Genomic DNA, 21,213 nt, shown 5'->3' with positions numbered 1-21,213 from the left:
AGTCTTAAGTGTCCCTCAATACTAAAGACAGAAATAATGCAAAATGCCAGTCATGGAAGGGTATGCATGCCAATAACTTCTAGTTAGCTGTTCCTGAGGGAGATCATGGTGTGGAGAAATATTAGTGGAGGCCAGAAGTTTTATTACAAGGCAATCTGCCATTTTTATTATGTTTAACATTTGCAATTAAAAATAAGAAGCAGAACAACGGAATTCTTATTTTGAATAACCCTATTTGAATTGAAGGAAATATGAGAGTCAAAGCCACAGCAGAAGTAAACCCATTTATTTATTTTACTGCGCAAGTCTAGAGTTTGGACTTCAAATTTTATAATGTGCTCCACTATAAGCCTTAGCTTTGTTCATGTCCCTCCTGATAGTATTGCTTTGCCACTAGCACTATTTGAACCTCTCATTAATAGACAGAAACATGCAGAAGATTAGGCACTTTCAAAAGAAAATAAAAATCCCATGAATCTGCATATTTCAAAAAGGTTTTCTGGTGAAATCAGTTCCATGCCGAGATGGTTCTTCTGGGCTAAATTTTGTCCAGGTAGCCAAAAGTCACACAAATTAAGTAGCAGCTCAGATGCTGTGGAATTCAGATCCCATGAGGAATCTGTGGGATCTGTGCTCCTGGAAAAGGAGCTACAGGCTTGAGATGGCAACAATAATGGGCAGGATGGCACAGAGTATCTGAAACAACTGCAGATGTTTATGGTGACTGAATTCCAACCATCAGTTCTGTAGCTCTATTCCTGCTGAAAGGCAATCAGAAATGGCTGAAGTCTGTCAACCTAGTTACTACACAAGGACAACATGGCACTGTGCATGGGAACCTGGCAAGATTTAATTATTCAGTTGAGTCTAGAGAAACAAAGAATTTATCTCCTATTCCACTAAATTTTTTCTTTAATCTGTTATGGATTGAACCCTAGCCAGAGACAGCAAGCCAAGAACTTCACTGTTCCCATTTCAGGACTGTAAAAACAGACTCAGAAATCATAGAGAGAGAGGGAGTTACAGGTCTTTCCTTTCTCTGTGGTCAGCAGAGTGTTTATAAATTCTACATGTAGTTTCAGTGTGTGTTAGTTGCTCTGGTAAGATTTGCACATCAGCAAGTTAAGCCAAAATGCTCATGATTCACATGAGTCTATCCTGTAATACCAGCCCTCATCGCTGCTCAGAGCTGCCCGGAGTGGAGTGCTTGAGAAAGGAGCTGGTTTGGCAAAATGGGAACCTTGTAAATGACAGATAGGAAAGCTGACAGTCCATTTGGATTGACTTGCTAGTCAGAAAATGACAAATGTCTCTCTTTTTTTTCCCTTCTTTTCAAGAAAACCTGATTCCCCCTTACAGCTGGTCAAAGCCTGGTGCAAAAGGTGGAATCCTCTCTGACATGATTTGGAGCTGTCGGAACATGCTTATTTTTAAAGTTTAGCTTATTGAATTCTTCTGTGATTTCCATGATAGATTTCCCTTTTGTTTCTGGAAGGAACAGGTGGATAATTAACCCTGAAGTGAAAAGTACCCCCATAGAGATGAGGAAGCAGAAGTGCTTGAGTCCTTCCTGCAGGGAAAGAGCAAAGGGAGAAAGAAAGCAAGATGAGCATTATCTTTTCTTTAGTCATTTTCTTGGCACATTTTTTAATTTGCATCCCAAAGTACTTAGAGTTTGATAAGGAATTCTTTTCATTTTGACCTTTGACAAATATCTGTTTGATTAAGTATCTTGGGGAAATCAGGGCCCTTCAGTTGCAAAAGTGACTTGGGAGAGCAGGTGCCAAGACCACTCCAGGCTGCCATGGCATTGTCACCTCGTGCTGCTCGTGCTCTGCTCCCATGGCCGACCCTGGGCGTGTCTGTGGCAAAGCCACTCACCACAATGAACGGGAAGGTTGTTCCGATCACAAACATTCCCAGACAGTTGAGAACTGCGCTGATCACAAAGGCAGGGGGTCTGCAGGACAGTGTGAAGATTTCAGCCCTGGTGGAAACTGTGGCACCACCTGAAGGTAAAGAAGAATAAGAATTATTACGTGTTTGGTTGCAACTTTTGGATAGAGTGTTACTGTTACACCATCAGCAAATAGATGCTGTGCCATGGACTGGCATTCAGAACACTTCTTTACAAATGAAAATGTTTGTGGCATCTTATAAAACACTAGACAGACATCAGTTTACTAAAGTGCTAAAATATTCAAATAAATTTTGGGGGATGTACAGGAATTAAGCCTGACATCTTCTCAAGGAAGAAGAGTTGTGTCAGGATGGAATGACAATTATTTTTGCTAACAAGAATCCCCAGCAGGATTCTGCTAGATCACCAATGTGTTATCTCCCCAGATTCACTTCCTGGGTATTTCAGTTATGTTTTGAAGTCACAGACCTTCAACAGTTTTGAGTTAGGAGAAGAATTCAATCCTGCCATATGGGAAGGCAAGCATTTTAAAAATTAGTAGCCTTTAAAAGATAAAATTTAACGAGTAGCAGACAATAATTGCAAGGAAAAGAATTAGTCCAAACTAGGTCTTCTGCACTGCTGTCTGTGTGTGATAAGACATAACATTATACAACACTGAATGTAAAAGAGCTCTTGCTTTTCTATTTCTCTTTTTTTCCTTTTTCCTAGTTTTTTTAAGAAATGTTTTGCCCATCTGTTTTTGCTCAACTTTTTGCTGTATTTTTCCAGTGTGTTCCTCTCCTCTTGTTGGCAAAACCCAAACATGATGGCAGTGAAGTTTATGGCCAACGATTGGCCTCACAATATTTAAATGACTACAAGACTATGTTAAATGAATTTACTTATGCTAAATATTACGCAATATCATGTAGTATTTTCCTAGATGTATTAAGGAGCCACATGACTTGTTTATTTCCTTTGGCTGAGTACTTACCCGGCCCAACTGCAAAAACAACTGCAAACAGGATAATGAGACAGAGGCTGCAGTACGGCATCCAGAAATACCAGTCCTGGGGAAAAAACCCGTAACAGAATTCTGGGTGAAAACTGTTACTAACTGTAGGTGAGAAATGCTCCTTTTCCAACACTGTCACCTCAAGAAGGAAATATTCAGTGTGTGGGAACTGACAGAGAGATGTGGATGGAGCAGTGAGGGTTTTGTTAGGTGAGCAGAGAAGCAGGTTTGTTAGTGCAGAGCAGCTGTGAAATTTGGAAGGTTTCTGTTAAAGGAAGTCCAAAAAGTGCTCTTCCATCCTGTCCTCCTTCTTCTTGACCTCACGGTGCTTCCCTCATCCTTAGACATATAGGAAAACCAAATAATATTTTTCTTCACTTTTTAAAAGATATAGATTTGATTGCTAGTACTGAAAAGGAGCTTTCCTAGATCTTGGTCAAGAACAAATGAGACTCAATGCCTTAGGAAAAAAGATTTCCCTCTCCTACGTTTGAGATCCTTCATAAATGAAACAAAAATGGAAGTCTGCTGCCACCTTGCTTCAAGTCTTGTTTTAGAGTGTATCTATGGAGTAGCTCTGGATGAGTAGTGGTAACCCAGGTGACTTGGTCCTGGAGAAGCTACAGCAATGACACTCACATGCCATTGTTAGGGAGGTGAACTGGTCTCCAGTCTGTGAACAGATAGTCCCTTCTCAGTATCTTCTGCAGCAAAGTTAAATTTTAAAATTAACTGATGAAAAAAGTCTGGGGTTTTGTTGTTGCTTGTTAAAAACAATGTGAATAGAAAGGGCCATTTTGCTTGGACTGTCTTTTGATCTGTGCTGACTGTTTGGTGCTTGCAGTTTCATGAAATGAGCAGCTGGTGCCAGTCTGCCAGTGTTTTATGTGCTCCTTGCTGAGGTGATTACACTGAAAGGAAGGCAGGAGTAAAAGAGAGTACTGGCTGAGAGAGAGTTCAATGCTGTGTATAGACAAGCCTGATCCAAGCCTCACTTTCCTTTCTTGCTAGCTTGGTCCTGCCCATGAGCAGAGGTTGAAAATAGAACAGACAGGGAAATCTGCTGTGAGAAGAATTTCCTTACCTGCAGGGAGAGAGTCACAGTGATACAAGCAAGCAGCGAACCCATGATCCAATAGCCTCCTCTTAGGAGCACTTTCCTGCCCAGTCGCTCAATGATGGAGCTCTGAAGGACAGAAATCACAGTGGCATCAGGGCCAGGGAGGAGGTTGTGACCCATTCCCGTGGTAATGTGACTTACACAGACTAGAGCAGCTACGAGCTCAGAGAGTCCAAGAGAGAGGGTCATGTAGTACACCATTTTTTCATCAAAGCCAGCTGCCTGGAGAACTTCAAAAGTATAAAAATAAATCTGGAAAAAAACACATAAAACAGTAAGGGAAGAAAATAATCGATTTCTTACCTGTGTCTGTGTGCCATTGCCCTAGATAGGAGCTGTTCATCAGAGTGTATGCAGCTCAGCTCTGGAGTGACCTAGAATTCTGCACTCTTTTTGGTACTATTCACTTTATCAGCAGGCAAAAGTGTTATAAAACTAATGAATTCATTAATTAATTTCACAAAACATAAAATGCTGAGATAATCAGGCCTCCAGCTGCTACGATGTGATTAAGTTTGCAGAATTCTAATCCAGGTGATTTTAGAGACAGGTGTATTTTGTCTTCAGAGCCCACCCAAAACCTTCATTCTAGGGTATTCTCAAGATAGACGAGTGTGGGTTGTGGAGTCATGATGGGGTAAAACAAGCATCTTTTCAAGTATCTCTGCCAGTGTTTGGAGACAGGCTGAGATGACAAAGATTCCATTTTATGCTGTGTTAGACTCAGCTTTACAGATGTTAGAGGTAGAAGGGTCATGCAGGCAATTGCAAAGCTGTGGCTTCAAAAGAATCCCAGAAAAGCACTGCTGTGGGGAAGAGCTGGAGAACTGCAGAAGCTACAGACCAGGCAGCATGTAAAGGCAGAGTGGGCAGCCTGCCATCCCAGCATCTCAGAGTGCCCAGAGCCAGGGGCAAACAGGAGCTGCAGCAGCTGAGCAGACCCATAAAACCACACTGCAGATTTTGCCAGTAGAGGGTGGGCTCATTTGTAAGAGAGTTCTGGAGCCTTGTAGGTGCTCCCAGAGATGGCTGTTCAATAGGAGTGACTACAGAGGGAGGTAACTCCAGCAGGGACCAAGAGCTGGGCAGAGGGATGTCACATGGAGAGCCCAGCCAAGCTTCGCAGGCTGCTCCCCTGTGGAAGGGCTGGCAGACAACCAGGAGTGGCCTGAGAAGCCTGAGGAAAATGGAAGGAGCTCCTGTGAGCCATGATGTCTCCTTAAGGTTATCAGTAAGTGTTTGAGAGTTTAAGGGGGAAATACACTCAACTGCATTGATGCCACATAGCTGAATTGTGGAGGTCAGAATAACTAACATGTACAGCTGCCAACGGAAAGCTGGTTCTTTCACTAGTTCCAGGACACTCAAGATCTTGGTGTTTTTCATTGCTGCCTTCTCTTTCATGATGTCATCAATCTCTGCTTGGTGATGGCCTTCACCCCAAAGCTGCCTTATGGCTGTGGAGGAGAAGGAGAGCGAGACCTGACTTGTTAATTTGTCTCTGTTTGTTCCCTAAGAAGTTTGTTGAACAGATGATTCAAGTGTGTGGCAGCCCAGTGTGTGTGGGCTGGGGCTGTGCTGGGATGTGTCCTACAGGGTGTTCCAGAGCCCTGGTCCCCTCCTGCACAGAGAGACCTGTTGTGACAGGGGGGCCTAGTGGGGTGCACAGGGACTCCCTCTCTGCCCATGAGGCCACTTTTCTCCCTCTCTCCTCTCACGATGTGAGCCGAGTACAGAGCCAACAACCAGAGCCAGGGGATGCTCTGCAGAGCTCTGCAGTGCAAACAGCCGTTTTCATTTATCATTTGTTGGTAATCATAGGACTGACAGGTTAGGTGATGTCAGCTAAATGCAGAAGGTTTTGTAATACAGAACTGCAGACAGAAGTAGTTTTGTATTCTATATGGGGACTACAAGAAAAATATTCACAGACCCATGTTGGAAATGAGCAGAGAAACTTTGTCCTGCTTTCTTTTTCCATATGGGGAAAGCAAGCGTCACAAAACAGTTGCAAGTCAAGAGAGGAACAGGAACCTGGAGCCCTCAGTTACCTTTTTTGCAGCCTTCCTGGTCTTCTTTACGCATGAGGAGATATGGTGGGGACTCAGGGAAGAAGGGAAGTGTGACCAGCTGGACCAGTGCCGGAAATCCACAGGCAGCCATCAGCACAGGCCACAGGGATGGGGTGCCCAGCAGCTCCCTGGCAGGGAGGAAACATTTGCATAGAATAGAATTTCATTGCATTGGTTTTGAGGAGAGGAAGGAATGGATGGAAAAGCAGAGAAAGAAACAAAAGGTAGAGGGGATCCAGAAATTAATTGTGTGGGGAATCAATTGCATTATACCTTTGTCCTGAAATTTGCCCTATGGCTTTTCCCAATGACCAAAAGAAAGAGGAAGTAGAGTTTGCAAATCCTCGTAGCTTCTTAGGGGAAATTTCTCCAACATATTGATGGTGTAGAGGAGCAGAAAGGCCTTGAGGTGAGAAGAGAATTAGGGGAGAGAAGAAAGAAGACATTCATAACCATCGGAAATAAAACTGGATGCAAATAATTAAGCATTACAGAATAGCTGCCTCAAGCACTGAGTAGTTTCTCATACCTCAACCCATATGTGAGACTTTTCATTACTAGATTTTCTAACCCTTTCTACCAAAGTATTTCAGCCTCTTTGCATAGTGCAGTTTCCTGATCTTAGCAAATGTACAATTTTCCCTTTAAAGTGTAGGTGTAGCTTCATCATAAGGCACCAGTAAGCCTTAGCATATTTTAAAGGACACAGAGTATGCAAGTGCTGAATATATAAACACCTTGCAGTAATATTTAAAATGCTTGTAGTTAACCTAGATAATCTCAACTTTTTCTGACTTAATGCTGTTGAAGAGCTGTATGGTAGATCCATGGCAGAATAACACATACATGGCTATAATTAATTTTGATTAGTACGTGATTTAGAGTGAGTAAAAAGTATTTCTTTTCTGCTGTCCAGCAATAATTTTGATGATTTCAGGCAGAATTGATGTTCCCAGCTGTATGTGAAGTACTTAATAACTCAGACATGCTGCCTATTAGTCTGGGAACAAGAGCTTTTTCCTGATATGGTTGTCACAGCCCCTTTTATCTGTTTCGAAAGCAACATGTTCTTCTCCTGGCTTTATGTGATGGCAAAGCAGTATCTTTTTGTTGCAGTCTCTTTAACAGAAATCAGGTCTTTGCCTGAGGCAGGATGCAGGTTCTAGACCACAGCAGGGCCTCTGTGGGTTCTTAAACTACAACTGTAGTTCTTCAGTACATCTGTTATGTCAGAGAAGCAACATACAGAATTTAGGTATTTGAAAAATAGGCATTAACTTCCAAATCAACTCTTTAATAAGTTAAAAGAGGCATCCCTGTGAATATCCAAACCATGGAAAAGCAGTTTTGTGTAGGGGAGAAATACAAGGAATACTGACACCAGCACAGGAGGGTTTTGCTGCATGTGGTCTACTTGCTAGGAGTGACTTTGCTTGATTATGCTGAGATCTTTGTACTAATGCCAAGGACTCACTGCTTGGAATACTCTCCCTTATCAGAATACTAGCTTTAAATCATAAAGTTTTCAGTACTGTTGGCAAAACTAAGGTAATATTACACATATTTTTCCTTCAGGAAAAACCCTTGTTTCCTATGCTATCAAAAAACTACTGACAATTCTGAACATTTTTATACTTTTCAAAACTGAGTTTCATTCGGTATCAGTGAAATTAATGATAATTATGTACTTTATTGCTGGTTCTTATAGAAAATCTTCTAACAAAAGGTCACTGGCTTTAATATTTTATTTTCTTAGTGGTTGGTTGTTATTTATTTTGAATAAAGATGTAAAATTTGGTGAGAACCTGCTGTGGAAGAAATCACTCACCTGCACTGATTCCACACATGAAGCGCCCAATTAGAATCATCTCAAAGGACTGGGCTACTTTACTGCAGCCCAGGAGAGATGCTGCCACTATCATGAGCAGGTTGTTGCCCAAGAGACATTTCTTTCTGTAAGTTCAAGGAAGTGAGAAGATTTTTTGTAAATCAGAAGGGAAATGGCACTTAAGCTTCTGCCCTGCAGGAATTCTTGGGTGAAATTGTCTTGCTGGTTTTGTGAAATGACACATATTGATCCAGGATCAAACAAGCCCTTCCATGCTGTTGGCACTGGATACTCTGGAGTCATGGTGTGCCTTGGCACATGGTTAGACCTGGGAGTTTGGGAACTCTTCTGTGTCGTGTAGCAGAGAAGTCTTAAAACTTTTCTGCACTTGAATATCCACAAAGAAACACACTGTTGTAGCTCTAGAAGGATCTCAGTGTTTCTGCATTTTGAGTAGCACTTTGAAGAACCCATTCTGTCTCCAGCCAGGCTGCCTTTCCTCTTTGCTGAGTGTCTGGTGGGGCAGGCTGGGAGCACAGCTGGTTAGTCCATGCCAAGGGCAAGGGCAGGGAGCAGGGAAACCAGGAGACACCACAGTTAACCTGGCTGTGCCTCAGCCACAACTCAGTCTAAAACTCTGTCTCACAGTTGAAACCTTGACTGTCATTTCCCTGAGCTAAGATTCAATTGACAAATTGCCTTTGAACATACATACTTGCCATATTTGACAGTGAGGTATCTGCTTCCTGCAGAACCCAAGATACCTCCTATACCAAAGATGGACACGGTGATAGACCACAGGAACAAGAGGTTATCCTGTTGGATGGGGTAGCCATATCGCTCCAGCCAAGTTTCATTAATGAAAGCCTTAACATGCTGAGACAGAAAAAGAATTTTCATTAACGATACTTGTGACAGCAGTGTATCTATATTATTATATTTACAATATAATGTTCCTGCTTCAACTAAAGTCAGTATTTTATGTAGACTTTAAAGGTGTGCATTTTAGCTAACAGACATTGTGTAGTAGTGTGCTATGTTTGTTTTTTGTTAGGGTTCAATCTGTGGCTTTTTGTCCTTGAAGTCTGAGGAACTGAGGCATGGACTGGTACTGAAGAATAGTGTAAACTGTCCTGCAAATGAGTTATGGGTTTTCTGCCACATGCCTGCCAAGAATGCCAGGTTACACAGTGCCTCTTCAGTGCAGATCTGAAGTACTTTTTTCACTCAGAACTTAGTGCTCTAAAGCCAGAAAACAACACTTTCCCCATAGGGTGATGTCTATAAACTAATTATGTCTTCTATCTAGACCTCAGTATTTTTAATGGAAGTTTTACCTGTGATCAGTGGAGAGAAGCAGACACTTTCCTAGAGCATGGCTTACTTGAGTTATTATTTGTCTGTGAAGATGGGTAATTATAAAACTATCAACTGAAGCTACTGATGCAGGCACATGTGCTGCAGGATTTTAGGGAAACAGATGCCAGGGAACAGTTCTATAAACTTGCAGATCTCTCTTTTCTTTTGTTTTCAACACTTTGTTATGTTCCACTGTTCATGATAGAATTGCATAGCAACTGGAAAATGAGGGAATGCTGAGATTAAAGCCTTTCTGACTGCCAGAGAGGAGCAACCTCAAGCAGCAGTGTAGACTCAGTGCCATCATTAACCAATGTGCCATGTGCACCTTTGCCTACCTGAGACATGTAGGTGATGGTGGAAATCTGAAAGCCAATTTGGAATGTTCCCCCGATCCCCAGGACAGTGATCATTTGAAAGAGCCCCTGGTACTGTACCTGCAGAGGTAGAACAAAACCTTCTTAAGCTTGTAGCCACATCAGGCTCTTCTTGCAAAGTGTCTTTCATTCTCCAGAAACAACTCATTTGTTCAAAGGATTTGCAGGTAAGAATGTTGTCTCTGCTTGCCCTGGTGTGAGGCTTACACACTCCTGTGATTTCCCTACATCCTTCTCAAGGACAAACAGCTCCACAGCCATCCCTGTCAAGGTGCTACAGCTGCCGACAGCCTGTGCTGTTCCCTGCCATTCAAAACCTCTGCCTGCCATGTTTTACACTAAATAATCAGTGATATATTTAACTAAGCTCTTTTTTCAGCAGGTAAGCAAAGCAAATTATGTTTGAAGATAAGCAAATATTTTCAAGTAAATGAAAACATTTAAGAAACATTGACATATTGACAAAGATGAATGACAGAGCATATGAAGTGCAAACATCTGTAATACCTAAAAATGGTGGGCAGAACCACTTACAAGATGCTTTTTGAGAATAGGAGCCTTGTTGTTTTTACTGAGATACTGATTTTGTTTTCCTTGGAACCCCAGTAGCACACAAAGAAGTCACAGATGCAAATACCCCAACAAACACTTACCAGGTCTGATAGGAAGCCGGTCATCTCTGTCTGGGGGCTGATTGTCCAGCATGTGAGGTGTCTTTGTCATCACAGGCTTCTGTGTGTCTGTCTCCTGCCTGCTGGTATGGCAGTGGGCATTTGGCTTTGGGCATCAGAGTTAAATTTTTACTATTTCATCTTCACTCACTTATATTTACTTCGACTGGCCAAAGTTAACACTGCTAGATTAAATATTTCAGGAAATAATTGCATCTAGTCCAGTCTCCAGGGGGAAAGTTTCAAAGCAGAGGAAATTTGCATCTGGGGACTAGTGAGGGCTTTGGAAAGGGAAAGGAGAAGAGTTCAGGCAAAAAAAATCCAGTTTTCAAGAAACACTAAATACTTTACTCCTATGTGTATGTCTGCCATAATCTGCAGAAAGCACAAGGTTTAGGTACTGTTATTTATAAACAAGTATATATATATTTATAAATAAGTGGTGCTTTGTTTCAGAACCATTGGTATAGTAAATTTTTCCATTAGAAGAAAAAATAAACAAATTTCAAAGCCTAATTGCACTGTTCTGGCCTTATGTGTCAGGTAGATTGCACTGAGGAAGGGTGTTTTTTCCAGTGTTTGTGGGGATGTTTGTCAGCCAGGTGTGATGGAAAAGCAGTAGGAGATACTGTGCCCTGGCAGAGGCTTTGGGAATGGAGCATCTGGTCCTGAAGGCTCCACTTGAAAGAGCCAGTAACTGAGACTGTCTTTCTCATGACAGTACTCAAGGGAGGTCAACATTCCTCGGTGAGTTGGGAGGGGACAACTGGGATCTTATTTCCTCAGCTTTGTCCCAAATCAGCTCCAGGATCAGTGTTGCAGGTGTGGAAAAGTCACCTTTGGTTCCCAGAGGCTCCTCTCTTGTGAGGTGAAGCTCCAGCTGCAGCTCTGGGGGGGTCCTGCCAGAGCCAGCACTTGGGAGAGAGAGGCTGGTTTGCCTGGGGCTTTCCTGAGTGGTCGATGCCTGGTGCTGTTCCTACCTTCAAAGTTGTCTGCTCACTCTCAGTCATGCCACGGACTGTCCCCTGCCCACATGGCCTGGCACGGAGACACGGAGGGCAATGGGGTTGTACTGAAGCCTCAGCAAATGCTCGAGCTCACCCTCGGGCCTTCTGCTTTCAGTTCGTAAAACACAGAATGCAATTATTTACAGAGGGGTTCACTGCAAATGCTGTGAGTCTAAAGAAATGGGGAAAAAATGCATGTTAATAATAAAACCTTGGTTACTTGTGTAATTCCAACTATTACCTATATAACTGCATAACAAATGCTGTTTATCCTGGCTTGCAATGGCAGTTAGAGTGACTTGGCAATTATTATGAGTATTTTCTCTTGAGCACCAGCCTTGTAATTAGTTGGATAGCTATTGATTATTTATTGTTTAAAAATATTACTGTTTCCTTTCTATTGCATATTTTTTCTCAAATTGTATCGAGGTGTTAGGGAGGCTACACACTATAAGCACTCTGACACTTGGAAATAATTACTGAGGATCTCAAATAGCAGCAAATTCCACCATCTCACAGTGAAATGTTTCTTTATTTTTGAGGGGTATCTGTGATTCTGAGCTGGACATTACTGTATAGCATGGCACTGTTTCACATTATTAGCAATTTTAGGAGAATTTAATTCTAGGAGTTTGCTTCTTGTTTTTCTGTCAGGTCAATGGAATTGACTGTTTCTGTTAAAAAAGTCACCTATAGTCTTGAAAAAGCTGTTACACCATGAAAGTTGTGTGGGGTTTCAAGTTTAAGGAATTTTTACAGACTTAAGGGGATCTTTTAATTTTTTATTTATTTTTCATTTTTTATAAAGCTGTAAGAAATGCTTATTGTGAAATGAACAAACACATCAAACTCACCTTCATGGGGTCTGTCATGTAAATCTGCCTGAAGAGCTGAAAGTCAGGCTTGGTTCTAAGCCAGCTTGGACCACACTAGATTGCTCATCGTGGATGACTGAAGCCATCTGCAGTTTAATGTTATACTGAGAGAAAATCAGTGGTTTCTTCTAGGTTTAATTTGAGACTTTGGGTTTGTCATAATCCAAAACTGACAATGAAATTCTGAATAGCAGAATCACAGAGACTGGAACTGAAAAAGGCATTCAGGGACAAACATGTCCTAAGTGAAATCTGTGCGTTCAGCAAAGCACGTATTTTATGTTACAATGACTTGTTGATTATTGACTGCTCTCAGGTTTTTAAGGTGATATATGAGTGACTTTCATTCTTGAAGAATCCACTTGTGTCTATGAAGAAATATTCGTATCTTTTCCAACAATAGAAAACAAATAATTTGTCCTTGTTTTGCAGTCTGCAAGCATCAAGGTCCTTTATGACCTTAATATGTGGTCCTTCTGCTGACCAGACAGAAGCCAGTTTAGTCATGTATATGTTCTTCAAGAGAAGTGTGTCCTGTAAAGGAATGAGGTCTCTTCCTAAAATGTAAAGTGCCAAATCCTTTGGTTATTTTCACAACAAAGTTCCCCTTTCTTTCTGGAAGGAAGAGGAAGATGAAGGTGTTGAGCTGATGAGGATCCTGGTAAAGATAAGGAAACAGAATGAGATGAGGTTTTCCCAGAAGTAAATCAGAGAAAGATAATTTTATTTTATTCTTTTGCTTCTCCTTTTACAGCCCTTTGAACATGATGACAAAATGATGACAATGATGGCAAAGTTTCACTTTGTAGCTGTCTAAATCCAGTGTGTTTGATTGCTGTGACATTAAAAGCACCAGTCTTTAGGTGTGAAACAGCAACAGAATAAAATAGCAACAGAAATAAAATAGTTGAAATTTTCTTCTTTCCTGAAGGCAAGATAGGCAGGTGAGTAGTCAAAATAATTGGAGATGTTACTTGCAGAAGTATGAAAGAGAGCCCTTGGCATGGGATCAAACCAACTCACAAACATTAATTATGGTCAGGTTAATCATGTACTGTCAGGTTTATCAGTAACTGCAGCAGGTGTAGCAATAGTGAGCATTTGGGACAGGAGGCCTCCCGAGGCCTGGCACGTTGGATCAGGGCAGCTTGGGAGGATGAATGCTGGAGATGGAAGTTCATTAAGCCATGAAGCAGAGGAGGACTGACTTCTTGCAGAAGGCACCGGAGCTACACCAGAGTCAGCATGGCTGGACCTTGTAAGCGAGGGACACAGGGCTCCACAGCTCATGCTTTTAGACCAGACATGGTGCTGTGTGACAGGGAGGGACTGTCCCTCTGCACTGTTCCAGCTGTGCTTCTGCTGAGACCAGTTCCTGCAAAAGGACCAGCAAAGACAAAGTGACACCAACCAAGTTTACAAGATAAAATTCTCTGTTCTGTATGTGCAGAGAGGTTGGGAATTCTGAAAAGAAGCTATTAAAATCAGAAGAGTTAAATCAGAAAAAGAACTTGGAAATGAAAGTGGAAGCTACCACAGCAGAACACCCTATTGATCTGGTACAGTGCCAATAGTGAACACTGATCCTAGTGCCTGTTTTTCCATCTGTCTATTGTGTTGGTGACTCCATGGCTTTAGTGTCTGTTCAGCACAGTTCAGAGTGCTACACTTACAATTGCACTGCATTGTGAAACCTGTGCAAACTGGGAAAGAACAGCATGGAAGAAGATAAATATTTTGTTTGTGTTCCATTTGGCTTCATGCTGCCCATATTTTCAAACAGGACACTCAGGCATTAGTAATTCCCCTTTACAACACAGTTAGGGAAAGCTACAAGCTGCACTGCCACAGAGGGGATGGGGGAAGAGGCCGTGGTGGCAACAAGAAGCATAAGATTTCATCCTGGGTGCAGGCAGCATCTTGTTGGAATCACCTTGTTGGAATGCCCTTGTGGAGGCACAGGAGCTGTTGTGGGGAGGTTGACACACACACAAGCCAGTCTGCCCCCAACCTTATTGCAGAATAAATGTCCATAATCCAAACCTTTTCTTCCTAAATGACATGATGCATTTATGTAGCATGCTGTCGGGTCAGTGAAGCTCTGTTAGGTCGGTAGATGCTGAATGCCAGTTTTCCAAACAAAGAGTGGCAGATGAATGGGTGAAAACATCCAAAACCAGATAGGCAGCCAGCTGATGACCAGGAGTAAGTCTCATACTGTTGACTCCCACCCAGATCCAACGTGTTTTACAGTGTCTGAGAGCTTAAACTGAAGAATTTTCTTATGGACACATAAGAGCTGTTTCAGTGTGTGAAGATGGGCAGATAATCAACTGCATTAATGCCAGAGAACTGAAGAGTTATTGTCACAATAAACTAAATGCACAGCTGCCAGTGCAGAGTTTGGTCTTCCATCACTTCTAGCACACTTTTGCTGGTTTCTCATTGCTGCTTTTTGTTTTAGCAGGTTGTCCCTTCTGCTTGGTGCTTTCCCTCACCCCACAGTTCCTTCACAGCTGTGTAGAACAAAGAGGAAGGCTTGATACAACTGATCTCTTCATTCATCATAATAGCTGGACATGCAGATATTTTACGTTATTAATTAGTTATTCCCCTAAGGTTTCATGATATTGACAAGCATAACATGAGAACACAAGAGACATACACAAGAGACATTTATATCCTGTGTTCACAGTCTCGCAGATATAAGATCCTATCTCACAGTTGTCAGTACATAAACCTTAATTAACACTGTACAGTCATAAAAACATCAGCATGGCCTCTGACTTCTCTCTTTACCTGTCTCATCACATGGCTCTTGCTACAGCACCTTGGAAGTACCTTTCTTGAACCTGAACAGAGAAAATATGATTGTAATGACTGGCAGCTCCTTGTACTGATAATGCAGCACATCAATTCATTAAAGTGCTTTGTATTTCTATATATCTGTGTTTTCATGTAGAATTACAAAGACTTGCTGAATCTGGACAGATTTGTTGGAGAGAACTTTTTAATGCAGTTTTCTGACAAGATGAGATAGCTCCCAGTAGACTGTCTGCTGTTTCAGTTGAGTGGTTGTGGTATGCAAATCACCTCATTTAACTGGATCTCACATGATATCTCCTGAAAATTTTGACTGCTTATGTCAACATCTGTTGGGAGGAGACACTGATGTGTGTGTTACCTGGGCATGCCCACTCGAAGGCAGCTACAGTTGAGCTCTTATTCTTTTCCTCTGCAAAGAAGGTTGAATGGAAAGAGCTGAGAATGGAAAGACAAAGGAAAAAATTTGCAATTTGATTTGGGAAGGGTCCTTTACGTTTTGACCCCACTGTGAAGGACTCCTGAAGGTGCTGTATCTGCTTTTCTTACTCTGGCTGAGTATTTGATCACAGATTTGAAACTGAGGGATCCACCAGTTCCCAACACAAAGAGCATTACAACCAACCTCTGGCCCTGAACCTAGAAGGAATAGTCCCAGCTCATCACTGAAGAAGCTGGTGATGTCAGAGTCCCTGCTTTTCTAGGATGTTGGCTTGTTTGATGATGCTCAGCAGAACATGCAAAGCTTCAATGCAAAAAGAGTTTAGCCAGGTAAAAGTTCTGGATTTTCAGTTTTGCTATTCATGGTAATTAACTAACCAATCCACAAAAGCTTTATTTTCAAATGCACCATTTCATATGTCTACCAGGCTAACAGCTAGCAGAGCTTAATAGTGTCACACTTAGACATGGGAGCAAGAGGAAACCAGTGAAAATAGTACAGAAATACCTCACTATTTAGGAAATGGAGGAATTTTAAACTCTTTTTTTTAATTTAGGTTTTCTACCCAGCTGGGACTTCCTTCAAAGTTTCCATGCTCATTTAGTCCAGAAAGTTAATTCTGTGTCTTTTGTTTATTTTTTTTGTTTTATTTTAAATGCTATCTCTAATTTTTCCAGCAACAAAATGAAAAGGATTATCCCCTGTCTACCCAATTATTTTGAGAATAGTTTGATCAATATGTATCATAGTTTCTTTAGGAATGATGACTGCACCAGACAACCTCACAATCTCTGAAAGCTTAGTGCTAACAGTTAACAACTGCCAGCTCCAGTACTCACCACTTCTAGAAGGAGTTTGTCCATCTCATATTGAGAGTGTGGCTGATCCCAGGTAGACAGGACTCTGCCAGACTGTGGAAGTGTTTTCTCTCATGCCTCTTCTGCACCTTCTGCTTAAGTAACCACCTGACTCTGAGGTTGAGGTTAATGTTTACTTCGTATGATTTCTGTTGATTTATGTTTTTGTAGCAATTGGACAGTGCTTAGGATGGATGGATTAAATATTTCAATGCCTCAGCTGGACAGGGCCCTCTGAATGGGAGCATTTTGTAGCATGAGTGCTCCCTGTTTTGATACAGGGATAGATACCAGACTGAATTTAAAGTCCAACACAGGTTTCAGTTGCTGGAAGACACACCAGTGCTTCTTCTGTGGTTATTCCTTTAGAAGTGACAAGTACATGATTTGAAATTCTTAAATAGAAAACTCCCTAAAACTCAACACTAATTAACTGCTTCAGCACAATGATGGTCAATTGTGGGGATGACAATGTGTGTATGTATCTCCTAATGTCTGAAGTAACTGATGGATGCACCCTTAAGGAGCAGAGAACCATTGCCTGGAGAATGTGTGATACCTCATAACCAGTAGAATCTTTCCATGTATGTTAGGTGAACTAACTAACCAATAGTGTGCTGGCACGTTATATACAGGAGTAGATAAAAGTGAAGCTGTAACTAAAAATAAAGTCCTTTGTCTTCGGTGAGCCTTATGATCAAACTGCTGCCTGAGTTGTCTCTACCTCCTCTGACTGCCACAAGTCTACCTCTACCCAACAGTCAACATAAATGGTTAAACTGCAGAAAGAAAAGACTTATGACTCTGCTAAACAGGAGGCTTAGAATACCATATGTAGCTGTGACAGAAAGAGGAAAAGTATTTGATCATCCTGTGTGAAGGTAGGAGAGTTTGGGGAGGGAGGAGATGGGGTGCTGCTGTGGGCACAGCTGGATGAACAGCCCTTGAACAGCAACAGCAGTGGAGAAGTGTAGGGCTGTTGCCAATGTGCAGCAGCAGAGTGCAGTGTGTCCCAGGCCAGTTCACAGCCAGCAGGTATCGGCCATCATGTTTAGATAATCCATCAGATTTCTCTCTCTACAAGACCTCTTGAAGGAAAAGAACAGCTCATCTCACCTTTCCCCAGGCTGTTCCTTGTTCCACTGGGATACTGTGCATGCCTGGGTTCTCCCAGTTGGAAGATTTGCATATCTACCCCAAAGAAATCTCATTAACAAGAAGTAGTGGGGATTTCTACCAGCACCAGTGCCCTCAAGGAAGCTCCCAACCAGGATCATCCCAAAAGGCTTGGCAGTCCTACTGAGGCCTGTGTGCAGCATGGCTGTTATTAGGACCACATCACTGAACAGTAGACATTTCTTCCTGCAATGGCAAACAACACATGGATATGATCCAGGTTTTACTTTTTCATCCTGACTTATGTCTGCCTGTTCTCCTCTGGATTTACAGACCTAGCCTATGGTCATGTTTAAATCCATTCTTTAAAGGACAGCCAAATCTGACTCTGAAAAGGCAATGATCTCTTTGTAGAGGAGTGGAAAGGGAGAAGCGAGATTCCTCTTATCCATGCTGACACTGTGTGAGCAAACCATGAGGCTGAAGGAAATTCCTGCAAGATAAATACTGATCAGGAAAGATCTTTTTCACTTCTTTGCTGTGGGCAAAGCTCCCTTCTCAAACACTTCTTGTGTCTCCACAACAAGGCAAATCCAGCTTCACTCGGAACTTGCTTCACTGCCCACCTCAAGTGAGAGTGTTTTGGCTTCGTCCTTTATAGCACCCTCAAAAGGAGGGTTCTGAATGTGAGACTTCTGCTTATCTTTGATGGAACTCTGACTGTTCTTAGAGAGGAATGAACCTGCACATTTTTTGTAAAGCCCATGATCAATTAAATAAACAAATTTTAAAAGGCTTTTGGATGCAGAATATTCATCTCCTTCTGTACTACTGCAGTGCTGTTGGGCCCCCTACAGCATTATCACTCAACAAAGAACTTTCAGAGATTTATTTTTTTTACTGAAATGTCAGGAAATATATAGGAATTGGATGGCAACAAAAGCTGTGACAGGGGAATCAGAATTGGTTGCATATTCTCGTCTCTCCCATGTACTGTTTTATGTGCTGAGTCAATGCTGCAGCAGCAGGGGGCAGTGAGATTCTGATATCCCTTCTATTAGGTGACTAATTGCTTCCCCTGTTGCAGCCCTGAGTAGTGAGCTGTTGGGAAATATACTTACCTTCCAAATTTTGCAGTCAGGTACCCCACAGACATCCCTCAGCCCACCCAGGCAGTGCAGGGACACAGTGGTGGCCACAGCAACATCACAGAACTGTATCACTCCAGCCGAGATTCACTGATGAACTCCTGAATGTACCGGGGCAGGAAAAGAGGTTTTCATTCCACTGAGGCACCAATCACAATAGTTCTTTATAATGTTTACAACTTAAAAAAATTAGATTAATAGTTGTTACTAAAAGCATGACTAAAGGACATTTGTTTGCAATACAGCCTAATAGTGTAACAGAATAATTCAAAAATTAATTGTAATCTTTAGTGTGTTGAGTCATTGCTCTCCTACACTAAATATAAGGACCTTTTATTCTTTATATCCAAATACAAATGTTCTTGCTGCAGGTAGCAGATATAAAGAGAACATGGCTGACCTGAAAGTGGAGACTCCATCAGATGGCCTTTAATCTTTTTTCTCCATGACATAAATTTTAAGGAGGGTATCTCAAAGTGTTGTTTCCACACAATTCTTTGGGAAGTTGTCTTTAGAGCACAGCTCCAAACAACCATACAAACTCATCCTGTCCTTTGTCAGTGACAGTATGGCACTGGAAAGAGATGGGGACAAAAGGGCAGAGCAACACCTGAGAGCTTTTGTAGGGCATCTTCAAAGAACAAGGCCTAGTCCCACCAGGAACACTTAGAGGTGTCATTTTATGAAGGCTTTTCTTACCAGAGAAGTAAAATTGATCACAGACACTTGTAAAACAGAGGTGGGTCACACCAATTCCCAGCACCATAATCATTGCAACAGCTTCTGGTATTGGACCTGCCAAAGACAATGAAACAGCTCCTAAGTTCCTGAAGCCACCATGGCTTTCAGACCATAAGATAATTTATGAGGTCTTTTATCTTCATATTTATATTATTTAAAAACCTTTAAAATGCAAATAACCATTTTTAATTTTTCAATAATAAAACAAAAATAGTTGTTAGAATGCAAATCTGCACATCCCATTATGCTCCTTTCCTGGTCATTAGTAGCCTGAAAAGATGAATCTCTAATACTGTTACTTCTGATAACCACAGGAAAAAATAATCATAACAGCCTTGTTCAGATAATTAGTGTTTACTTTTATACTGGAAAGAAGTTACTGGAAAGAAGTTTTTGCTTTTGAGTTTGCCTCCTCAGAGACATTGTTCACCACTTTCCAGAGATTAATCAAATCTGTCCTCTTAAAACTTTTTTTTTTTACATTTTTTACATTTATTATCCCCGCAGGGAATGCTATTTTTAGAGTCCCTTACTGAATGACTCCTATTTGAAATGCTTTGTTTCCATAGTCTACACTGGATTTTAGAGCACAACATACATTTTCAGGTGTTTAGACAGGTTATACTTAAAACAGATGAATATCCTCAAACATTCTTGAGAGTGCAGGGCAGAAGAGCAGACTGGGAGGGATTTTCTCTGTTTTATCTTTTTCACTGCTACTATTTGCTCTACCTTCCTCAAGATGCCCATTCGTTCCTGGTTTTCCAAGTCCTCTTGTAAACCTCTCACTCTTTTGTATTTCTAATATATTTTCTGGAGGTGCCAGAAGTCTTGTTGCTGAACTGGTGTTGTCCCAAGCACATGCTCCGTTGCTCATTTTTGTTACAGGGCTGTTGCATTCCCTTTGTTGTCACTAAGACCATGCAGCTGTTGGTGACCAGGGCTGGGACACAACAAGTTGGACACTCACCAGGTATGAGAGGAAAGCAGCCATTTCCCCTGGAAGCTCTTCCTGCTCTGAGAGCTCCTGTCAAGTCTGTCAGATGAGAGATGGTTTCCACGCTGAGAGTGCAGAGCCTGGGATCACAGCACAGGAGTTAAATTCTAACTCTGTGGTTTTAGTGAATTGTGTCCTCCTCTGACACTGGCCAAGGCCTCTTCTTGCTGGTTTAATTATTCTAAGACCCAGATACGACAAGCTGATTACAACATGGGTAAATGTTTATCCTTCTTGAACTGGGAGTGCTCCCCCTTACTTGTACTGCTGAATCACCTGTGTGTTCCTGTTGGATGAGGAATCAGTACTACCATCTTCCCTTCAGGGGAGCAGAGTCCCCTTCACCTCCCTGTCAAGGAGCTGAGGCAGCAGTTTTTTCTTCCTCTCCACTCTAGCTCAGAATTGTAGCTGGGCTGTAATGCCTCTTCTTGCCTGCTGTAAGATTTTCAATTGCTTGAAGTGATTTGAACAATTTCCCAGTTGAAGGAAATGAAGTATTGGAATATTGGGATATTGGCTCCTTGCTAACACCCAGCTCTTTACAGAGGGTCACAGTCTTTCCAGAACCACCCAGAGCTTCACTCTTTCCTCTCTGGAACAGTGGAACTGACCTACTGTGTGCCAGAGTAGGATGCCATATCTTGGTTTCCAGACCTCTTCATGCAAGTCTGTTTATATTTTATTTTTCCACCCCATTTCCTAAAGAAGAAGACAGGACAAATCTTTTCCCCTAGGATTTGAATGGTACAAGAAATGTGTTTATTCCAGTCCCAGTCTGGAGCTCACCTGATACCCTTGGCTTGGAGGGATTTGTCTTCAAATACGCCCTGTGTTGCACTTGTGTGATCCTGAGTCCTACATG

The 21,213-nt window shown here is 41.8% G+C and overlaps 1 protein-coding gene across 10 annotated transcripts; it reads right to left on the bottom strand.

The window, feature by feature from the left end:
- Nucleotides 1-264: 264 nt before the first annotated feature.
- On the bottom strand, nucleotides 265-21,192 carry LOC139679697 (solute carrier family 2, facilitated glucose transporter member 11-like). 10 transcript variants are annotated; one of them, XM_071571668.1, is made up of 21 exons: nucleotides 21,138-21,192; nucleotides 20,325-20,431; nucleotides 19,313-19,408; nucleotides 19,014-19,187; nucleotides 18,587-18,714; nucleotides 16,332-17,711; nucleotides 15,412-15,488; nucleotides 15,027-15,079; nucleotides 12,207-14,743; nucleotides 10,328-11,524; nucleotides 9,636-9,734; nucleotides 8,654-8,814; nucleotides 7,939-8,063; nucleotides 6,384-6,513; nucleotides 6,090-6,238; nucleotides 5,308-5,495; nucleotides 4,180-4,290; nucleotides 4,003-4,104; nucleotides 2,898-2,973; nucleotides 1,882-2,009; nucleotides 265-1,570 (listed from the first exon to the last, which is right to left on the bottom strand). In XM_071571668.1, exons 10-21 carry the CDS (start codon nucleotides 10,349-10,351, stop codon nucleotides 1,364-1,366), a joined length of 1,500 nt encoding a protein of 499 aa, XP_071427769.1. In that variant the 5' UTR covers nucleotides 10,352-11,524; nucleotides 12,207-14,743; nucleotides 15,027-15,079; nucleotides 15,412-15,488; nucleotides 16,332-17,711; nucleotides 18,587-18,714; nucleotides 19,014-19,187; nucleotides 19,313-19,408; nucleotides 20,325-20,431; nucleotides 21,138-21,192; the 3' UTR covers nucleotides 265-1,363. The 10 variants fall into 10 exon arrangements, with proteins under 10 accessions (XP_071427769.1, XP_071427773.1, XP_071427770.1 ...); XM_071571672.1 differs by lacking the exon at nucleotides 21,138-21,192 and having other exon boundaries at nucleotides 12,207-13,602; nucleotides 14,271-14,743; nucleotides 20,325-20,485; XM_071571669.1 differs by lacking the exon at nucleotides 21,138-21,192 and having other exon boundaries at nucleotides 16,332-16,712; nucleotides 17,466-17,711; nucleotides 20,325-20,485.
- Between the last annotated feature and the right edge of the window lie 21 nt (nucleotides 21,193-21,213).

The sequence above is a fragment of the Pithys albifrons genome, chromosome 17 (genome assembly GCF_047495875.1).
Source record: "Pithys albifrons albifrons isolate INPA30051 chromosome 17, PitAlb_v1, whole genome shotgun sequence".
Classification (NCBI taxonomy): domain Eukaryota; kingdom Metazoa; phylum Chordata; class Aves; order Passeriformes; family Thamnophilidae; genus Pithys; species Pithys albifrons.
The sequence above is the reverse complement of the archived record's forward strand: the minus strand, read 5'-3'. Positions and strand labels throughout refer to the sequence as shown.